Source organism: Panicum hallii, chromosome 4, assembly GCF_002211085.1.
Source record: "Panicum hallii strain FIL2 chromosome 4, PHallii_v3.1, whole genome shotgun sequence".
Lineage (NCBI taxonomy): Eukaryota > Viridiplantae > Streptophyta > Magnoliopsida > Poales > Poaceae > Panicum > Panicum hallii.
In genome coordinates this window covers 2874951-2891154 of record NC_038045.1, presented here as the reverse complement: position 1 = coordinate 2891154, position 16204 = coordinate 2874951, and the positions used below count along the sequence as shown (strand labels likewise).

Sequence of the window (16204 nt, the reverse complement as noted above, 5' to 3'; positions counted from 1 at the left end):
CCCTTGATGGCTGACAAGTAGTCCAGCGCCGTCTGTACATCGCCGTCTCCGGGGAAGTTTCCGGTCGACGGCGACCTGGCCGCTCGTCCGGCGAGGCCAGGCTCCGGGCGCGCCGCGTCGGCTGGCATGGCAGTCGGCAGGCGAAAAGGAGGTGCCCGCCGGCCGCTAGCGTCGGCTTGGCGCGCGAGCGTCGGCTTGGCGCGACGCGCGGGGGCGCGCGCGCACGGGCACGCCCCATGCGCCCGTGCGCGCGCGGTTTGTGCAGCAAGCAACCGCCACTCCGGCTCGCTCACGCGTTCCGCGCCGCGCGCGGCGACACGCGGCGGCGGTGACGGCAGCGGCGCACGTCCTGCTTACCGGAACAGCCGCCCAAACCGGCCCAACTGCCCCGGCAGCTTGACCTTGCCGTTTCGAAGGGGAATCTTCCCCCCGCACGGCCGGCGCTGGGGGCGGCGCCGAGCCTGCCGGTGCCAGGCGAGGAAACGCCGCGAACGGAGTCGTGGCAAGCCGGAACGCGAGCGCGGCCGGCTGCGCGCGGGGGCCAATCATTGCCCTCCCGGCGCCGACGATCTCCGGTGCCCAGCGGCAGTGCGGATAGCAGGCCGCGTGTCGGCCATCGGCCAGGGGGTTCGGATCGTGGTATCTAGCTATAGTCGGTCCGGGTACGGCCGCCTCTCCGCGCGCTCCGGCCGGCCCCGTCCGGCGGCGGCGCGGCCGGGGCGACCCGCCCGACAGCGGCACGGCCCGCGGGGACCAGCAGCCTGCCGCCTCTGCCTACTGGCTGGCGCCGCGGTACGCGGGGACGACGACGCGGGCAGGTCCGTCCAAGGAACATGTGGTGACTGGCGAGCGGTGACCGTGATCGGGCGGGCGGCCGGGCGCCGGGGAAGACTTCTCTTCCGCGTCCGGTCGCGGAGCCGAACCCGATCGATCCGCCGCTGGGCAGCGGCGTACGGCGACGGCCGGCACGGTGGTGCGCGCCGCGTCGGCGTCGGTGAGGGGGGACAGACGGACGGCCGTGACGTGTACGTGCACGTACGTTTGACTGGACTGAACGATCCCAGCTCCCGGCCGTCCTGGGGCATCGTGGGCTTGAGCTAATGAGCTGGAACCAGGGAGTGAGAGTGAGAGAGCACAAGCGTTTTTTTGTTGTTTTCAGGGGCGTTGTTTGGTTGCTCTTACCACCAGTGCAGCAGCAGCATCCATGTCGTCTAGGATCATATTCATAATCATAGGTAGGTGCTATATATATAAGTGTGTGTACTGGCAACGCCGCCGTCGCTGACGGATCGTGCGGCATGGTATGTTATTCAGTAGTGTCTTAAAATTGTACTCCCTCTAATCTCAAATGTAGGTCTTTTTATCTGGCCTTAACACACGAATTAAGGTATTAGGCAGGACAATCCATTTAAGATCCGGCGAGTACGTTTGCACGTCTAAACACATGTGGTTACTCCATCCATCCAGAATTTCTAAGGTCTCGTTCGGTTATATAGGATTTATTCCGAGTCGGAAATAATATGTATAACAAGAAGCTTATTATAGATATAATAAGAGACCGGGATTTATTCCGGGCCGGGAACTAATTGCAACAAAATCGACTCATGATAGATACAATAAGAGATCAGAATCAATCCATAAATCGAGAGGTATGGAATCAATCCCGGTCTCTTATTATACCTATTATGAGTCTATTTTGTTGCAATTAGTTTCCGGCCCGGTCTCTTATTTATCTATCATAAGTCTTTTGTTGTACCTATCATTCCCGATCCAGAATAAACCCTATGTAACCAAACAAGGCCTAAGTCTGCTTTAAGTCAAACTATGTTACGTTTGATTAAGTTGTATAGAAATGACCTGATAATATTCTCTGTATGAAACAAGCATCAATAGATCCATTATAAAATAAAATATATTTTCATAATTTACTCCTTTGGTGTAGTAGATGCTAATAACGCTCCTCATTAAGCTTAGACAAACATAACTTGACTTAGGATAAACTTAGAAGACCCTATATTTTAGAATAAAAAGGAGGCATGAAAGTTTATTGAATTCGGGATCGAGGTGGTCCCATCTGTCTTAGGGTAAAACTGTTGTTTTAAACAAAAAACCTACCCATGCAGTACGCATGCACAAGAACGTTGTCGGTCACTCGGTCATGGCGTTGCCGACTGTGTTCGCCTCCGACCAGCATGGGCATGGAGCGCCTCGACGCCTACCAGTTTCTTCCCTCCATGGCACCAACCAAACGAGGGCCATTAAATCCCCCACGGGCCCACCCGACAGCGGCCACGTCCTACCCTTCCCCAAATATCGCAAGCGCCTCGATCCATGCCTGGATAGCTCGCGCGCCTCATCATGGAGGGAAGGGGGATCGGAGCTCTGGCCACTGCAACAGTGAAAGGGTTCGCCGGCCCATGACGCGCCGCGGACGCGCGCGCGCGCGTGCGCACGCTGCTCCGATCGGCTCGCCCCCGCCGCCGGCCGTCCCCACACGGATCGGGGCTCCGGCGCAGAAATAGGAGCAGAGCCCGCGCGGCAGGACCATTGGGGCCATCCGGCCATGGCCCTCCGTCCTCATCATCCCGCGCCCTGGGACCCCTCGCCCTCGCCCATGGTCCCTCCACCACCCTCTCTCTCTCTCCCTGGTGTGTACGACACGCCGGGGAAAGGACGGCGGCTTTAGTGCTCTCTCTCTCTCTCTCTCTCGCTCGCTCTCTCTCTCTCTCTGCGCGAAGCCATGGGTCAAACACGTCGCCTCCTTTTCCCCTTCCCCGCGTCGGCAATGGTGAAAGCGGGGGGTTGCTTGCCCTAGGAGGCGAACAGCCTTGGGATCGCAACGCAACTAGTGGGGCAGGTGCTGCAGCTACCACCAGTACCAGTAGTGGAATTGGAGTGCCGCCATGGGCAAACACCTCAGCTCAGAAACGGTAGGTGGCCGGGCCTCTAGGAGCTGCGAGTTTTCGGCATCCATCCATTCCTCTGCCAGTGCCTCTGAGGTAAAGCATTCACACGCCATGCTCCGCAACGGCAAGTTCTTGCTACTCTCTAGTCTCTACTCCATTCGTCAGATTCCCATTGACATTGACATTTCAGAAACAGACGCCCCTGAACTCCAATTTCTTGCTGTTTCTGTAAGGTAGTTTGATCATCGTCCGTCCCAGTTCTCAGAAACTTGCTTGACACAAACGTTCATGGACCTGATCTTTTATTTTGTCCATACACTGACAGCCTATATCCCAGTCATCTAGCACAAAATAAAACTGAAGAATGGCATGATGCTCCCATCAGCCTGACTAATCCCATTCGCATCTCGCGACCCCATCCACAACGCCGGTCTGAAAACAATCCGTCGACGGGGATGAGGCAGCGGCGGCGAGCTCCAAAGCTGCTTTTGGCATTATTCTAGGCCACAGCATGTGCTGCGAGGACCCCCAAAAAGAGAAGGCTGGGCGTGTGGGGCTGCCCGCTTCCAAGCCTGATCACCAGCACAAAAACAAAGGCATTGTTTACACACCTGTATAAACAACAGAAACAAAGTACATGTTCATAAACATTTAGATGAGAGGTGAAAGGCGGTGCAAACCAGGCCTGGAAACCCCAAAAGAACGCATAGCAAGTACCAAAGCAAAGTGCTTGTTTATTTGTACTGCCTGTATTTTTAATTTTGCATCCCTTGTTCCCAAGCAGCTATCTCTTTGAAGTTTGAATTTTTTTCACCATTTTTCTTTTTTTCTATCAACATCCAGGGCTGTTCTTCTGTGCAATGCAAGCCTACTTTCCTTTTGAGCCTAGCTTTTCTGGAGTCGGCCGGCGACGGAAAGGAAATGAAGGGCTGGCTGGCTCTACGCGTCCATGGCAAAGATGGGAGGTTTTCAGTTCGTCAGGGTATGATGGTTCGAGGAAAAAAAAGGAATTCATCGGACCCACGTACCCTTGGGAGAAAGGGAATGATGGTGCTAGTATTTGCTGCAGCTAGGGTTCTTTCTGCAGGTCACTAGAACCATAGTGGCGGTAGTGATGGCTGTCAACTCCATCACAGGAAAAGCCCCTTCCTTCTCGATTCTTGCTTATCTTTAAGCTTCATATCTCCAGATTTCTTCCTTACCGGTGAAGCCAATATATCTATCACCCATAGGAATTTTTTTATTTAATTGCACAATCTTTGATCGGTAGTACTAGTGCATCAATGTATTGCGACTCCATGGCCTGCTAACATGTACTAAATACTGTATCTTTATTTTGGATAAAAAAATATCATCTTTATTTTCTAGCAATTCTATATGCCTTGCAATGAAAACTCTACCTACTCTGTCAGACTTCTATCCACATGACACTGTATTGTCATTGCATTGTTCCTTGTAGGGATGCAAGTAGTGGATGATAACCAACAACTAGGTTTAGGATACTGCCTCAGATCATTTCTGTTTCCCTTTTCTTCTTTTGGCATCCAGAGTAACTAGATCATTTGACTGAGTTTTGGGTTGAACCCATGCCATGATCGGAAGAAATCAAAACCTGCATTCCTATACGTTTAGTTCGCGATACCCAAAGGTCACATCAGTACATTATCACTTAAACGTTTGAGCTTTCATGGAACAGAATGGAAGCGAACGGGCGACGGGAGTCGGCCGGTACGCAACCAGTGGAGTTGTTTAAGTGTCTGGTTTCAAAGGCTAAACTTTAGTCTCGCCAATTAATTTATAGATTCTGCAATTAGTTTTATAATTAAATTTTATTTAATATTTTTAGATAACAAAAACCATCTTGACAGGCTAAAGATTAACGTTAGGAACCAAACGTCACCACAGTGCCACGCATGGCTTCTTGCGACGCTAGATCCCAGGGCTTTCTTCTCCGAGGGTTTGCCCAGTTGTACCTTTCTCAGCTTTAACTCACATCTCTCCATGGAACTGTGTGTGTGATGGTGGCTCCTCCTCCTCCTCACCCTTTCTCTCTCCTTCTGTTTGGTTGGACCCTTTTCCATCCTCTCTCTCTCTCCTCAGTCTCCTCTCCCCAGTCTCGTCAAAGAAACAGTATGATTGTGCCTGATGTGACCGGTGACCCTAGAGGCTGTACAATTGTCACCTATGGGCAAAAACAATAAATCGTCACCAACTAATCCCCCAAACGTGGTACTGTTCACATAACCTTGGATCCACAGCCAATTCAATCAGAGTTTTGTTGTTATGAGACCAAACAAGGTTCTTGAGGTCCCAATAGCTCCCTGCATAAAAGAAATCAAGTGTAAAGGGGCTTATTGACAGTACAACTACAAGCACCTCCAATCCAAAGAAAAAAAAGAAAGGAAAAGAAAAAGGATACAGCTAGTAGCTGACTACTAGCTCCTTGGCATGCATCGCGATGATTGGGCACTGCTGCAGCTGCATGAGGCTTCTTTTTGATCCTCCTAGGAATCTCCCGAAATGATGTGCAAGCAAGCAATGTCCTTGTACTGGTAGCTGCTGTAGCTTTTTAATATTTGCAACTGTGTTGCCCTCACCCATGCACAGGCCCGGTTGCAGTAAACAGACTGCAGAGACTGTGAAAAGGGCCTGGGTGAGTGATGCTTCTTCATCAGTCCTCCTCAGGAGCAGCACCAGTGTATCTTCCAGGACTTCACAGATTTTACACGGCCTGGGAGCGCTTGTTTGTTACAGCTGATCCGTATTCTTGGACCTGATCACCGTCAGCATCAAACATCAATGAGCCTGACCTGCTGGATGCGGAGGCCCAGGCCAGCATATGCCAACTAGACACGTCCATCTTTCTCTCTCTACCGACTGTGTACAACAGGAGAGTTACAGCGCAGTTTCTGCAAAGGATCAACTGAAAACTTTTTTTTCAAAAAAAACTTTTTTTTTCATTTTGATTCCTAGGATCGCAAGTCCTGTGCAGCTCTAATCTTATGTTTTTCTTTTCAATTCATATGTTTTAGGAAGAATGTTGGGTTCCGAAGATGAGTATTTGTTTGATCTCTTGTGATGGTACTAGAGTAATATTCAGAACTAGTTGAACTGAAGAAGTTAGCCATGCATACTGTCTGTAAAAATTCAGAAAGCAACTGAATCGAATCAAGTACACAAACAGCACGCAACATCAGGAGTTCAGAGAAAAAGATTCGGCACATTATCCCGTGATCAAACTCAATAGCATCCAAAGACTCCTCTTTCGACCGATCTTGTCAAAGATGGAATAGTTGGGCCGCTCAAGAAATTAACGTTGTACAGGGATGGTGTTGATGCATGCATATATACCACACACACACACATGCAGTGGCAACAAAAACAGTGTTCTTGAAGGGTACCCCTCACCCACACCAGTCCTCCTCCTGATCCATGGGTGGGCCCCCGTGGCAAAGGGACCGGGCCCACCGGTGCTGTCCTTGGGGGCAATCAAATCCTAGATGTGAGAGCAGGGGGGAGGAGTGCATCATGCAAGTGGTGGTGGGAAAAAAGCATGACATGACCATTTTCCGGTGATGGGAAAATGAGCTGAAAAAGAGAGGGAGGAACAGTGTTCAAAAGGAGTCAAGAAAGGCATCCAATGATCCCAAGATGGCCTTGCTATTTCTTCCCCCCATCAGTTTATAGCAGAAGGATAACCTTTTTCCCAATGTGATTGAACAAAATAAATAAAGATAACATTGCGAGATTAGGTATCATGATTTGGGGGGGATAAAGCACTGGGGCAGTAGCCTGAAATAGCTACTCTACTAGCAGACTTGTTAATTAGGCCTAGGTGGTCTCAATGGCACTTGCATCCATCATTACCAAATTCAGCATGAGATGCAACCACTTTATGTCAATGCTTGTTTGCTCTCAGCACAAAAGCAGCATTCATCAAGTTCCTCTGAATTTTCTCAATCCCTGATCAGACAAACATGGTGAAGTGCCAACACTGCTTTTCTCTCCCAGCTCGATCAAGCATTTGGATCGGAGCAAAGCAATTGATACATACACAAACATCGGAGAGTGACATGTCCTGGCGGAACGTGAGGCATATGGAAGGAGGGGCCAATTAGTGCTAACGAGCTAATCTACAGATGGATAACTATGTTAATATATCATATCTCAAAAAAATTTCATTGGCCAAGGGGGGGCCAGTACCTCGTTTGGCCTCTACTGAGGTCCGCCGGTGTGTCCTGATGACCATATGTAAAGTGTTAAGCAGATAAGAAGAATGTACTAATGCAGATCTATCTTCTTCTGAGTAAGATACCTTACCAAGATCCATTTCACCTGGTGTGGAAAAGTTATAGAACATACAGCCACATGCTTGCACACTTGCAGCATGGGAAGCTTCACCTCACTTCACCTGTCTGAAGAGAAGAGAAGTTCAGATCTGGTCAACAAAACAAATAGCCCAGCCATGCAGCACCTCAAATTCTCGCTCTGAGGGAGCTGGCTCCATCATTGCAAGCTACACAACAAACATGCATGGGCCAGCACCCAATAAACGCTTTAGCCAATAATCAACCCAGCAGCAAGCACATTTACATGATGTGCATGCATGTTTCTGTCCATGAACAGTAATCCCACTCCTGTTCCAGGTTAGGCTCAATAACCATTGGTTATATCCTTATGTGGCTAATCAGACACAGTGCTAGCTTCCATCCAGGACAGACTAGAGCAGAGTGCCACTTAATGAGACACCTAATCCTCTGAAAGCAACAAAAGTGGGTCAAACGAGTTGATTACTACATACATACTATATTGCAATGCAGGGCATTCTGAAACAAAAGCTTGTGCAGCACTGCTCCACACCCTTGCAGTGGAACCCTAATTCTCAGGCATGAACAGTGCAGGGGTCCAACTAATCATGGTGTAATCTGAAGTGACACCACAGCTTAAATTTTTATTATATTACACATCGCGAAAAGGCTGACCTCGGTTTGGACCACTCTGTCTCAGGAATGGAATTAAGCTGCTGATAACAACCACCACATGAACATGAAGGACCCCAAAAGAAAACTATAAAAGCAGCAAATGCTAAAGCATATGCAGATTAGCCAGCCAGCATTTGCTTGACAGGGACAGTGCCCTAATATCATACACCAGGTGGGCCCGGCCATGGCTTTGCTTGGTGATAAACACCAGGGCATGCACAGGTTGCATCATACAAGCTGCAGGCAGGAATGCTTATATTAAAAAAAATGTTTCCCCTGTTTTGGAGTGGTCTAGAGACAATGTTGATGATTAGGAGGGAATCAGTGTTCCCCATGGGGCTATTAAGTATGGGAGCCTCATGCCGATAAAGACCCTAGCTAGCTAGCTAACAAAGCCATGCAAACGCGAGGCGATCGCCCATGCCACTTCCTGCCGGCCTGCCTGCCGTGGCCTGCTTCCTGACGCCACTCCGGGAGGCAAACACGCAGCCTGTCCAAAGCCAGGCTCATTACTATATTGCACCCTGCACGCTCTGATAAGAACAATGGCATAAGTACACTCATTCACACGAGCATGCATGGATGGATGCTAATGGCGGCTCCATTCTTTAATTAGTGGAGAGCATACATGTACAGTGATGCTTACTAGATGTTTCTGACATATAGGAAGGGATGAACGACAGGGAGAGATGCAGGCAGGTGCTGTTGGCGTTCTTATCCTTGGCAGGATTAGTATCTATCATGGGTAGTTCATGACCTAGCAAGCACTAACACGATGCCACCACCACCGAGTTGGACATGTGATTAGAAGTAGCAGCGATCATAATGAAGCGTTTGAAGGTCGATCACCACTCAGCAGAGAGGCGAAGTTGGATCGTCTGACCTGACGGATTTGTCAAAGCGGGAGATGGCCAATTAGAGCAAGGGGCCGGGAGGTCAAGCTAGCGTGCGCGGCTGCGCTGGTAAAAGGGCCGGATCCAAGGCCGAATCCGCTGATGGACAAGCACGCATCGGCGGCGAGCGAGGGGGTCAAAAGGGCGTTGAAAAGATGGCGGCCGGCCGGCGACGGTGGTCGGTTCGCTTCTCTCTCTCTCTCTCTCTCTCTCTCTCTCTCTCTCTCTCTCTCTCGCAATTCTCTGAATCTTTCTCGCCGGAAAAAACACCACCTGCGTGCATCGACGACCTGCATATCTGAGCGACACACGATGACACGAGGCGACGGCTGTGCGTGTGTTGTCGGCGACGTTTCTCGCCGGCAAGGCAATTCCACGGCGGGCCCGTCCGTCTCCGTCCTCGGTTCTCACCATGTGTCCCCGTCGTGTGCCCCCGTGCGGAGGCGGCCGGCAGCAGCCCGGCGTGCAAGGAAGCAAGCATGGCTCAGGCTCATGTCGGCTTCAGCCTCGTCCTCGTCCGCTTGCCCGTGGCCAGTGACTCCATCCCCGTGCGAAGTGTGTGTGCTCGCTGCCGCACCCCATCTTGCTCGTGCATAGCGGCAGCATGGCATGCATGGTCCCTGCACACGCTGCGTTCACATATGCTCGTGGATCACATCCAGCAAATGCCACTGCATCTCTGAAGAAACGAGAGGGATCGATGAACTGAACGAAAAGATAGATTTCCCAAGATTCTCACCTCGTGCTGGTACATGGGCCAACACGAGCGTGGATCACCACCGGACGGTAGGAACTGAACAGGGAGCCCGGCCGGCACGCCTTCCTGACGCAGCATCGGCAGCTTGGCCTGGCCGCCGTACCTAACACACACGAGGATCACCGGCGAGGCTGGCAGACAAGCGGCCACGCAGGGGCTTAGAAAACCCCACTTGAAACCCAAAAGCTAGCGGAGGAAATGCTCGAGGAAATCTGAACACATGCCCGGATCCCGGGCAGGGCCCCGCTGTCCATTGCTCCACACCTCAGCACTGTCAGCTTGCAGCCATGCAGCAGCAGCATACAATACCAAAGGGGCTTTTCTTTTCTCATTCATTTTGCCCAAGAACCAGGCACTGATCAGGACATCTTTTCCCCATCTCCTTTTTCTCCTGTTCTTTATTTGCACTGCCCTACCGACTGTCTGATCAATTGTTTATTTCATTATATGCATGCTGGGTGATTGCGTGTGCCCCATGCCATGAGTATACAATGGCAATGGCATTGGCATGCATGGCATGGGTGGATCTTGCTGCCACTGCCAGTGCTTCACAAGCTGCTGGGGCAGGCTGGACCCGGCCGGGAGACGACGACCCTGCTCGCCGCACTGTTCAACTTCAGCTCCGCGATGCTCTGGCCTCTGAGCTCTGACTGCCATCAGCTCGAGCTTAGCTCGGCCTGCTGCAGTGCCATGGACACATGTGCAGCAACAGTGAGTGCAGCCGAGACTGTTGCTCCATAAATTAAAGGAGGAGATGCGCTGGGGCTTGCGCGCGGCAGAACGCGTGCAGCGCGGGGCATGGACGGAGGCGATGGAGCCATGGACGACATGTCTGGAGCTCTGGGCCGCTGCGGCGGTGGTGGTCAGTGGGGTGGTGGTGGTGGTGGTGGTGCCGTGTCGTGTGCTCCCATGCGGTCGAGCTGAGCTGCAGAGGCGGTCGTGGAGACGGTGGCAGGGCGGCAGCATCGGCAGCTACCAGCTCGCCGGGTTCAGCCAAAGATTCCATTCAGATTCAGGTGTGCGAGTTTATTGACCTGGATCGGTCAAAGCTTCAGTACAGGTGTGAAGGGAAGAGAGTGAGATCCCTCCCAGTCCCAGCTACTCCATCCATGGGCGACAGCTTGCGCGACGTGTCGACCTCTCCTGCTTCGCTGTTCCATGGCCATGGCATATTTGGGCTCAGAAGTTGCTTGCCGTGGGCACAGATTTCTGCAGGCCTGTGCCATGGATTTTGACGGACAGCTAGATCGAGGGCTGACGGCTGGATGGACTCGATCATCACTGAACCAAATTTATTACCATGATTATGAAGCCATTGGTGTCGTCGGTGGTGCTAAATCCGGCTGGTGTGGTGCTGACAGAAAAAATCGAGGAGGAACGAGACATTTTTCGTGCTGAATGGGCCGCAACACAGCCCGCTTCCCTTCTTCCATGGATCTCAGGCCCAGAGTTATACGTGGGCCTGTCTCGTATTGGGCCTAATTTAAACACGTCAATTTTGAAGCCCGTCTTTTCGTTTTGACAAAGACGACGATGGCGCATTATTATTGAGGAAAAACCAGCCGCAGATTTTTACAGGCGAATCCGAATGCAGTCCAAAGGATTACGGCCCAGTAAACCACGCGCACGGCCCATTCTTCACGTCACATAAACAGGTGCATCAAAAAAATAATAAATGGATAGAGCATGCAATTATCTATATGAACGCGAAATTTGAATTTGAACAAAAACTTATGCAAATTTTGAATTTAAACAAAAACTACGCAACAGGAAAACAAAGAGAAATTAGCACGATTGTTGCGGTTGCAACTATTCATGTCTTATCCGCAACTTGTTCATTTCTTTTTTTCCCTCTCCTTACACAAGCTTTGTTCAACTCAAGTTTATATGTAGATAGATGATTGCATGACCTTTGGATCTATATTTTAGTTGAAATCTTTCGTAAACCAGTTTATGTGCTATCACGGTAATACTGAGGTGTTCGGTGTTCCCAACCCCGCCCACACATACGCATGCGATTTGCACATTGTTCCATGGTTTTCAGCATAGCCTACTTAAAGATTAAAGATGCATGTTTCATCTTGCCAATGCACAACTTTAATTAGTTCACGTGACCCAGGCCTTACAACTCTGTTTCACCTTTGCACATACAAGGCTACACCGCTATTAAAGAAGATAAAGCTACAGACTTCACGAAGGCATCTTGCCCAAAAAAAAGCTTAAAAGGCAAAAGCTGCAGTTTGGATCTTTCACTTCCTGCTGTCATTTGGACGACCTTCGCTTTATTTCTACTGTCAATTTGGGAAGCGAAAGGCAAAACTAACCTCAACAAATTGCGTCAGAACACAAAAGCATGCACAAGATTAGAGGAAAGGTGAAGTTAACATGAACCCATCACATAGTTTCAATTATATCCTTGCATTGTGTTGCATGGATTCTTTGGTAACTGCCAACTCCAACTGTACGATGAACCTCTCCATCCTATTTTGTTCTGTCAGAGCCGCCTATTCTTTTATGATGAGTGTGTGTACAAAGAGAGCAAAAAAGGAGAAAGGTGTAATTTGGTCTCATGTACATGTGTGTAAAGCTGAGCCCTTGCTTCTTTTAAAGCCTGGAAAGCTTTGCAATTTGCAGGCATTGTTTGGTCTTGTCTGGTCACCCCTCTGCTCTGAACATTGCTGGTGGTCCACATGTATGCTTGCAATGCCGGTATCAGAAGCTCAAAAGCCATGGTGTTCCATTCCTCTGCCACTACTGTATGCTGCTAGTTCGTGGTGCATCATCATGAGCTTGTCTCTCAAAGCTGCATAACCGGCATGTCGATTTGTTCGACATGTTCTCCATGGATCACTAAGAACCTACAGCAAAATTGGATCCCAAATCGCTCGGCAGGCATCTTCAGTGTCTCACCTGGAGATGTACCTGAAATTTCAAACGAAAACATTTCATCATCTTTTAGTTATTTTACTCCTCCATTAGCTCCACAAATTGCAGCGCTTATCAGTGATCATGGCGCTTTACGCTTCTTTTCAGAACCGGCTCTCCTGCTCACGATCTTTACGCTTCTTTTCAGAACCGGCTTTTGCGTCTTCAGAATTTGCCCGGGAGAACATCAAAGCCCCAGCAGCTGCGGCGCTGCTCCTCCTTTGCTCGCAGAAATGTTGGCGCCGCGAGCTTTTGCCGCTGGCGCGGGGGACACCGGCGAATCATGCGCATCATCGCGGCTCTCTCTCCGATCGCTTCGTGCTGCGTCTTTGCATGGCCTGCCCGCGCCTTGTGGGACACTGAATCATTCGGACCCTTCCGCCTGTCTGCTGCTGCATCGAATCGATCTCGAGCTCACGCCCTGCAAGAAGCTGCCTGGCAGAGCTACGGCGGCCGCCATTGTTCTTGCGGCAACCTACCTGAATATGAAAGGATCAAGCATTTCTACCTGATCGGTATTTTTTAAACTGGCTTTTAAATTCCTTTTTAGATGTTGACAGCCTTGCAAGTATGGCAAAGCTCATCTGACTGAGCACGAGCACTAATCTCAAGCCCAAATCGGACGTGATGTTAGCACAAGCGGGAACATCATTTTTTTTCACTCTGAAAAGTCATTTTGTTAAAAAAAAGAATCTGAAAAGGTGCGCCATGCGTATGGAGTCAAGCTCGACATTTGACTTGGATTCATGATGGCCAATGAATGGAGAGACATACCTGATCTGCATGCTCTGAATTGTGACTGACTGACTGATCATGGGAAGAACACAACGGGACCAGCAGCAAAAAAAAGATGTTCTTTTGAGATGAGTTTTATGCCTCAAATAAGCTGATACACTTGCATGAGCCTACATTGCATATTTCTGACTCAGATAGCTTTAAGCTAAATGCTGAGCTGATGTGGATTAAATGATCTCCATAGATCATACAGGGAGGCAAAGTGCTGAGCTGCTTGATCTCCATAGATCATACAGGGAGGCACAGTTGGATATGGATCTTGGAATGTTTCTCAGGGCACAGTAAACTAAACATCCATGTGATTGTGCCCAAGATTTTGTTGGAGTTGTTAAACATGCATGATGTATAGACGTATAGTGGCATCTGCAGTCACAACTTGCAGCTCACTTTTAGTACCCTAGCTTACAGCTTTAAGCACACTCCACATGATTTGCACCCTGATCATGAGCTGCTCCTGAGTTGTTGTGCCTCAAGTTGCTAGTGTTGTTTAAACTTGAGGTAGGCAGAGTATGCTTAATGTTTGGTCTAGAAAAAAAAAAGGTTTGCCTGTTGCTAGAGTAATTAGTCACTTTGATCTGTCTCTGCCGGCCGGGACCTTTTCCATGAACACTGGATTGGTCCTGGACTGTTAAGCTTTCAAATGGGTAATTATTTGGTATCACACTTAAATTCTAATCCTAGTGTCCTAGTGATCACATAGTCGAGTGCAACAGGGCAAAGCACCAAAATAAACAACAATAAAAAAACAAAAAGGAAACAAAAGGGGGTAGTAGTGTGAAGTGGAAAAGGGGGATTGTTTTCTTAATATGAGAAGAGTGAGGATATTGGAAGAATGAGGCCATGGATCAACCACCATGATGCTGTGTCTGGAAAGAGGGTGGCACAACACAATCATCCCATATCACATGCCTCCTCCCCTCCAAAAGTTATTACCAATCAATCCATTGGTTACTCCCCTGTTGCATACATCATTCATCTAACTATCTTATCCCATACCACATCAACAGCGAAGCAACAGAAAACTAAACCTGTCAATTAACCTGCTAGCCACACAAGCAATGTTGTAACCAACTCTAAAGCCAGTATTCATGGTAGTATAAACATATGAACCAGCAGCTTCTTCATGTGCTAGGATTAGCAAGCTGTTACACATGATTATGGTGAGTTGAGTGCTTAATCATGCAGGTAGCAAAGATTGACTGGCTACACTCAGCCATGTTTATGTATACACTATTGGAAAATACTAACACTTCAGCAGAGGCAAAAACATTAGTTACAGAATCAGTTTAACTTCTAGACAGCAAAATTAGTTGGAGATCGATCAACATGTGCAATTTGATCGATGCCAACAGTACTTGTTCGTACTGTTTCTGTACCTGCAAGCAATGCTGCTGTCTGAATGAGCTAGTATATATACACATGCATCTGACGAGCCAAAAGCATCAAGCTTTCCTGCTTGGCCTCGGTCTCCTTTGTATAAAGATCACCATCTCTCTTCTCACAACAAAGCTCTCACGCATAAGCCAGAGGCACACGCTTAGCTGTCGTGGAGAGAGGATAGATGGACGAGTCGTGGAGGTGCACGATGGGCTCGGTGCTGCCGCGGCAGCGGTCGTCGGACCAGCAGCACGCCGGCGGCGGCCACCAGGGCCTGGCGCCGGACGACTTCCGGGACGTGTACGGCGGGCCGCCGCGCACCGTGCTCCTCCGCAGCTTCGGCGGCGAGGCGGCCGACTACCACTCCCCGGCGGGCCACCAGTACATGAACTACGGAGGCGCCGAGGCCTTCTGCCGCCGGCCGTACGCCGACGGACGCGCGGCTGCCGTGCCCACGGAGCAGGGCTTCTTTGACGACATCTTCGGCGCCCGTCGTCGTCACGTAAGGTCGAGGTCGAGGTCCAAGTCGAAGTCGTCGTCGGCGGTCAGCTCCGACGAGCTGCCATCGGGCTTCTGCCGGCCGGTGGCCACCGGCAGCCGCGCCGACGCCACGCTCTCCTCATTCACTTCGAGGCTCAGGTAGGAGCTCACTGACTGGCAGTCGTGCCTAGCAGGAGAAACACGTGAAAAATGCGTCATGCATATGCATCAGTGATCACCGGCGCTAACATGATCTTGCCGTTTCTGGCAGGCCGGTGACGATCCCTTCGCGGCGGTACGACTCGTCGCCGCCGTCATCGACGTCGACGATAGGGGAGTACCAGAGCAGCTTCACGTGCTCGACGGCCGCGTACCCGGCGGCCCGCTACTACTACGGTGAGGCCAAGGCCGGCAGATCGAACCACAGCAGAGCCGCGGACGGCTCGGCGGCCGCGCACCGCCGCCGCCACCAGCGCGGGAGCAGCAACTTCTGCTGCTTCACGTCGAACCCGGAGACCAGCAGCAACGCGCCCAGCTTCCGGCAGACGGGCGGCGCGCGGTCACCGGCCGCCGAGACCACCATCACCGACTACTCCGGCGCCGACTACGGGTACTACTACTCGCCGCCGTCGGCCACGTCGTCGTCACTCTTCACCAACCCGCTGGCGAGGACGCCGCGGCGGCTGGAGGAGGTGGTGATGGAGGTCCGGGAGCGGGCGCCGCTGCTGATGGACGACGGCGACGACATCGATAGCGTCGGCGCCGCCGCGGTGGACGAGGCGATCGCATGGGCGAAAGAGAGATTCTGGAGCCAAGCCAGGTAGTTCGACGGTCAGGATCAGATCCTCAAGATGCTATGGCTCTCAGCAGCGTCCAATTCTTTGATGGTCCATCGATCCATGCATGGTGTGCCAATGTATAAATCATGCAATATTTAGGCTCCTAGAGACCATGACCAATATATTTTGTAATGCTTCATTCATTATGGAAGATTGAATACATTCAGTGTGCACACTGTATCGAACACAAACATAAAAGGTGTCAAAATGTGGATAAAACATGAACATATACAACATACCAAAACATGGC

The 16204-nt window shown here is 50.5% G+C and overlaps 1 protein-coding gene and 1 long non-coding RNA gene across 2 annotated transcripts; both read left to right on the top strand.

Moving 5' to 3' along the window:
- The first annotated feature begins 2425 nt into the window (after positions 1-2425).
- On the top strand, positions 2426-4277 carry LOC112890980. Its single transcript, XR_003228376.1, has 2 exons — positions 2426-2999; positions 3750-4277. It is a non-coding gene; the product is annotated as an uncharacterized LOC112890980 (long non-coding RNA).
- A 10542-nt stretch (positions 4278-14819) lies between these two features.
- On the top strand, positions 14820-16113 carry LOC112889794. Its single transcript, XM_025956563.1, has 2 exons — positions 14820-15274; positions 15387-16113. Exons 1-2 carry the CDS (start codon positions 14820-14822, stop codon positions 15937-15939), a joined length of 1008 nt encoding a protein of 335 aa, XP_025812348.1. The 3' UTR covers positions 15940-16113.
- The last annotated feature ends 91 nt before the right edge of the window (positions 16114-16204 follow it).

Excerpts from the sequence above, each read along its gene's own strand:
- LOC112889794 (XM_025956563.1), top strand. The coding sequence starts at position 14,820 with ATGGACGAGTCGTGGAGGTGCACGATGGGCTCGGTGCTGCCGCGGCAG. Across the intron at positions 15,275-15,386 it reads TCATTCACTTCGAGGCTCAG|GCCGGTGACGATCCCTTCGC; the intron begins GTAGGAGCTCAC and ends CGTTTCTGGCAG.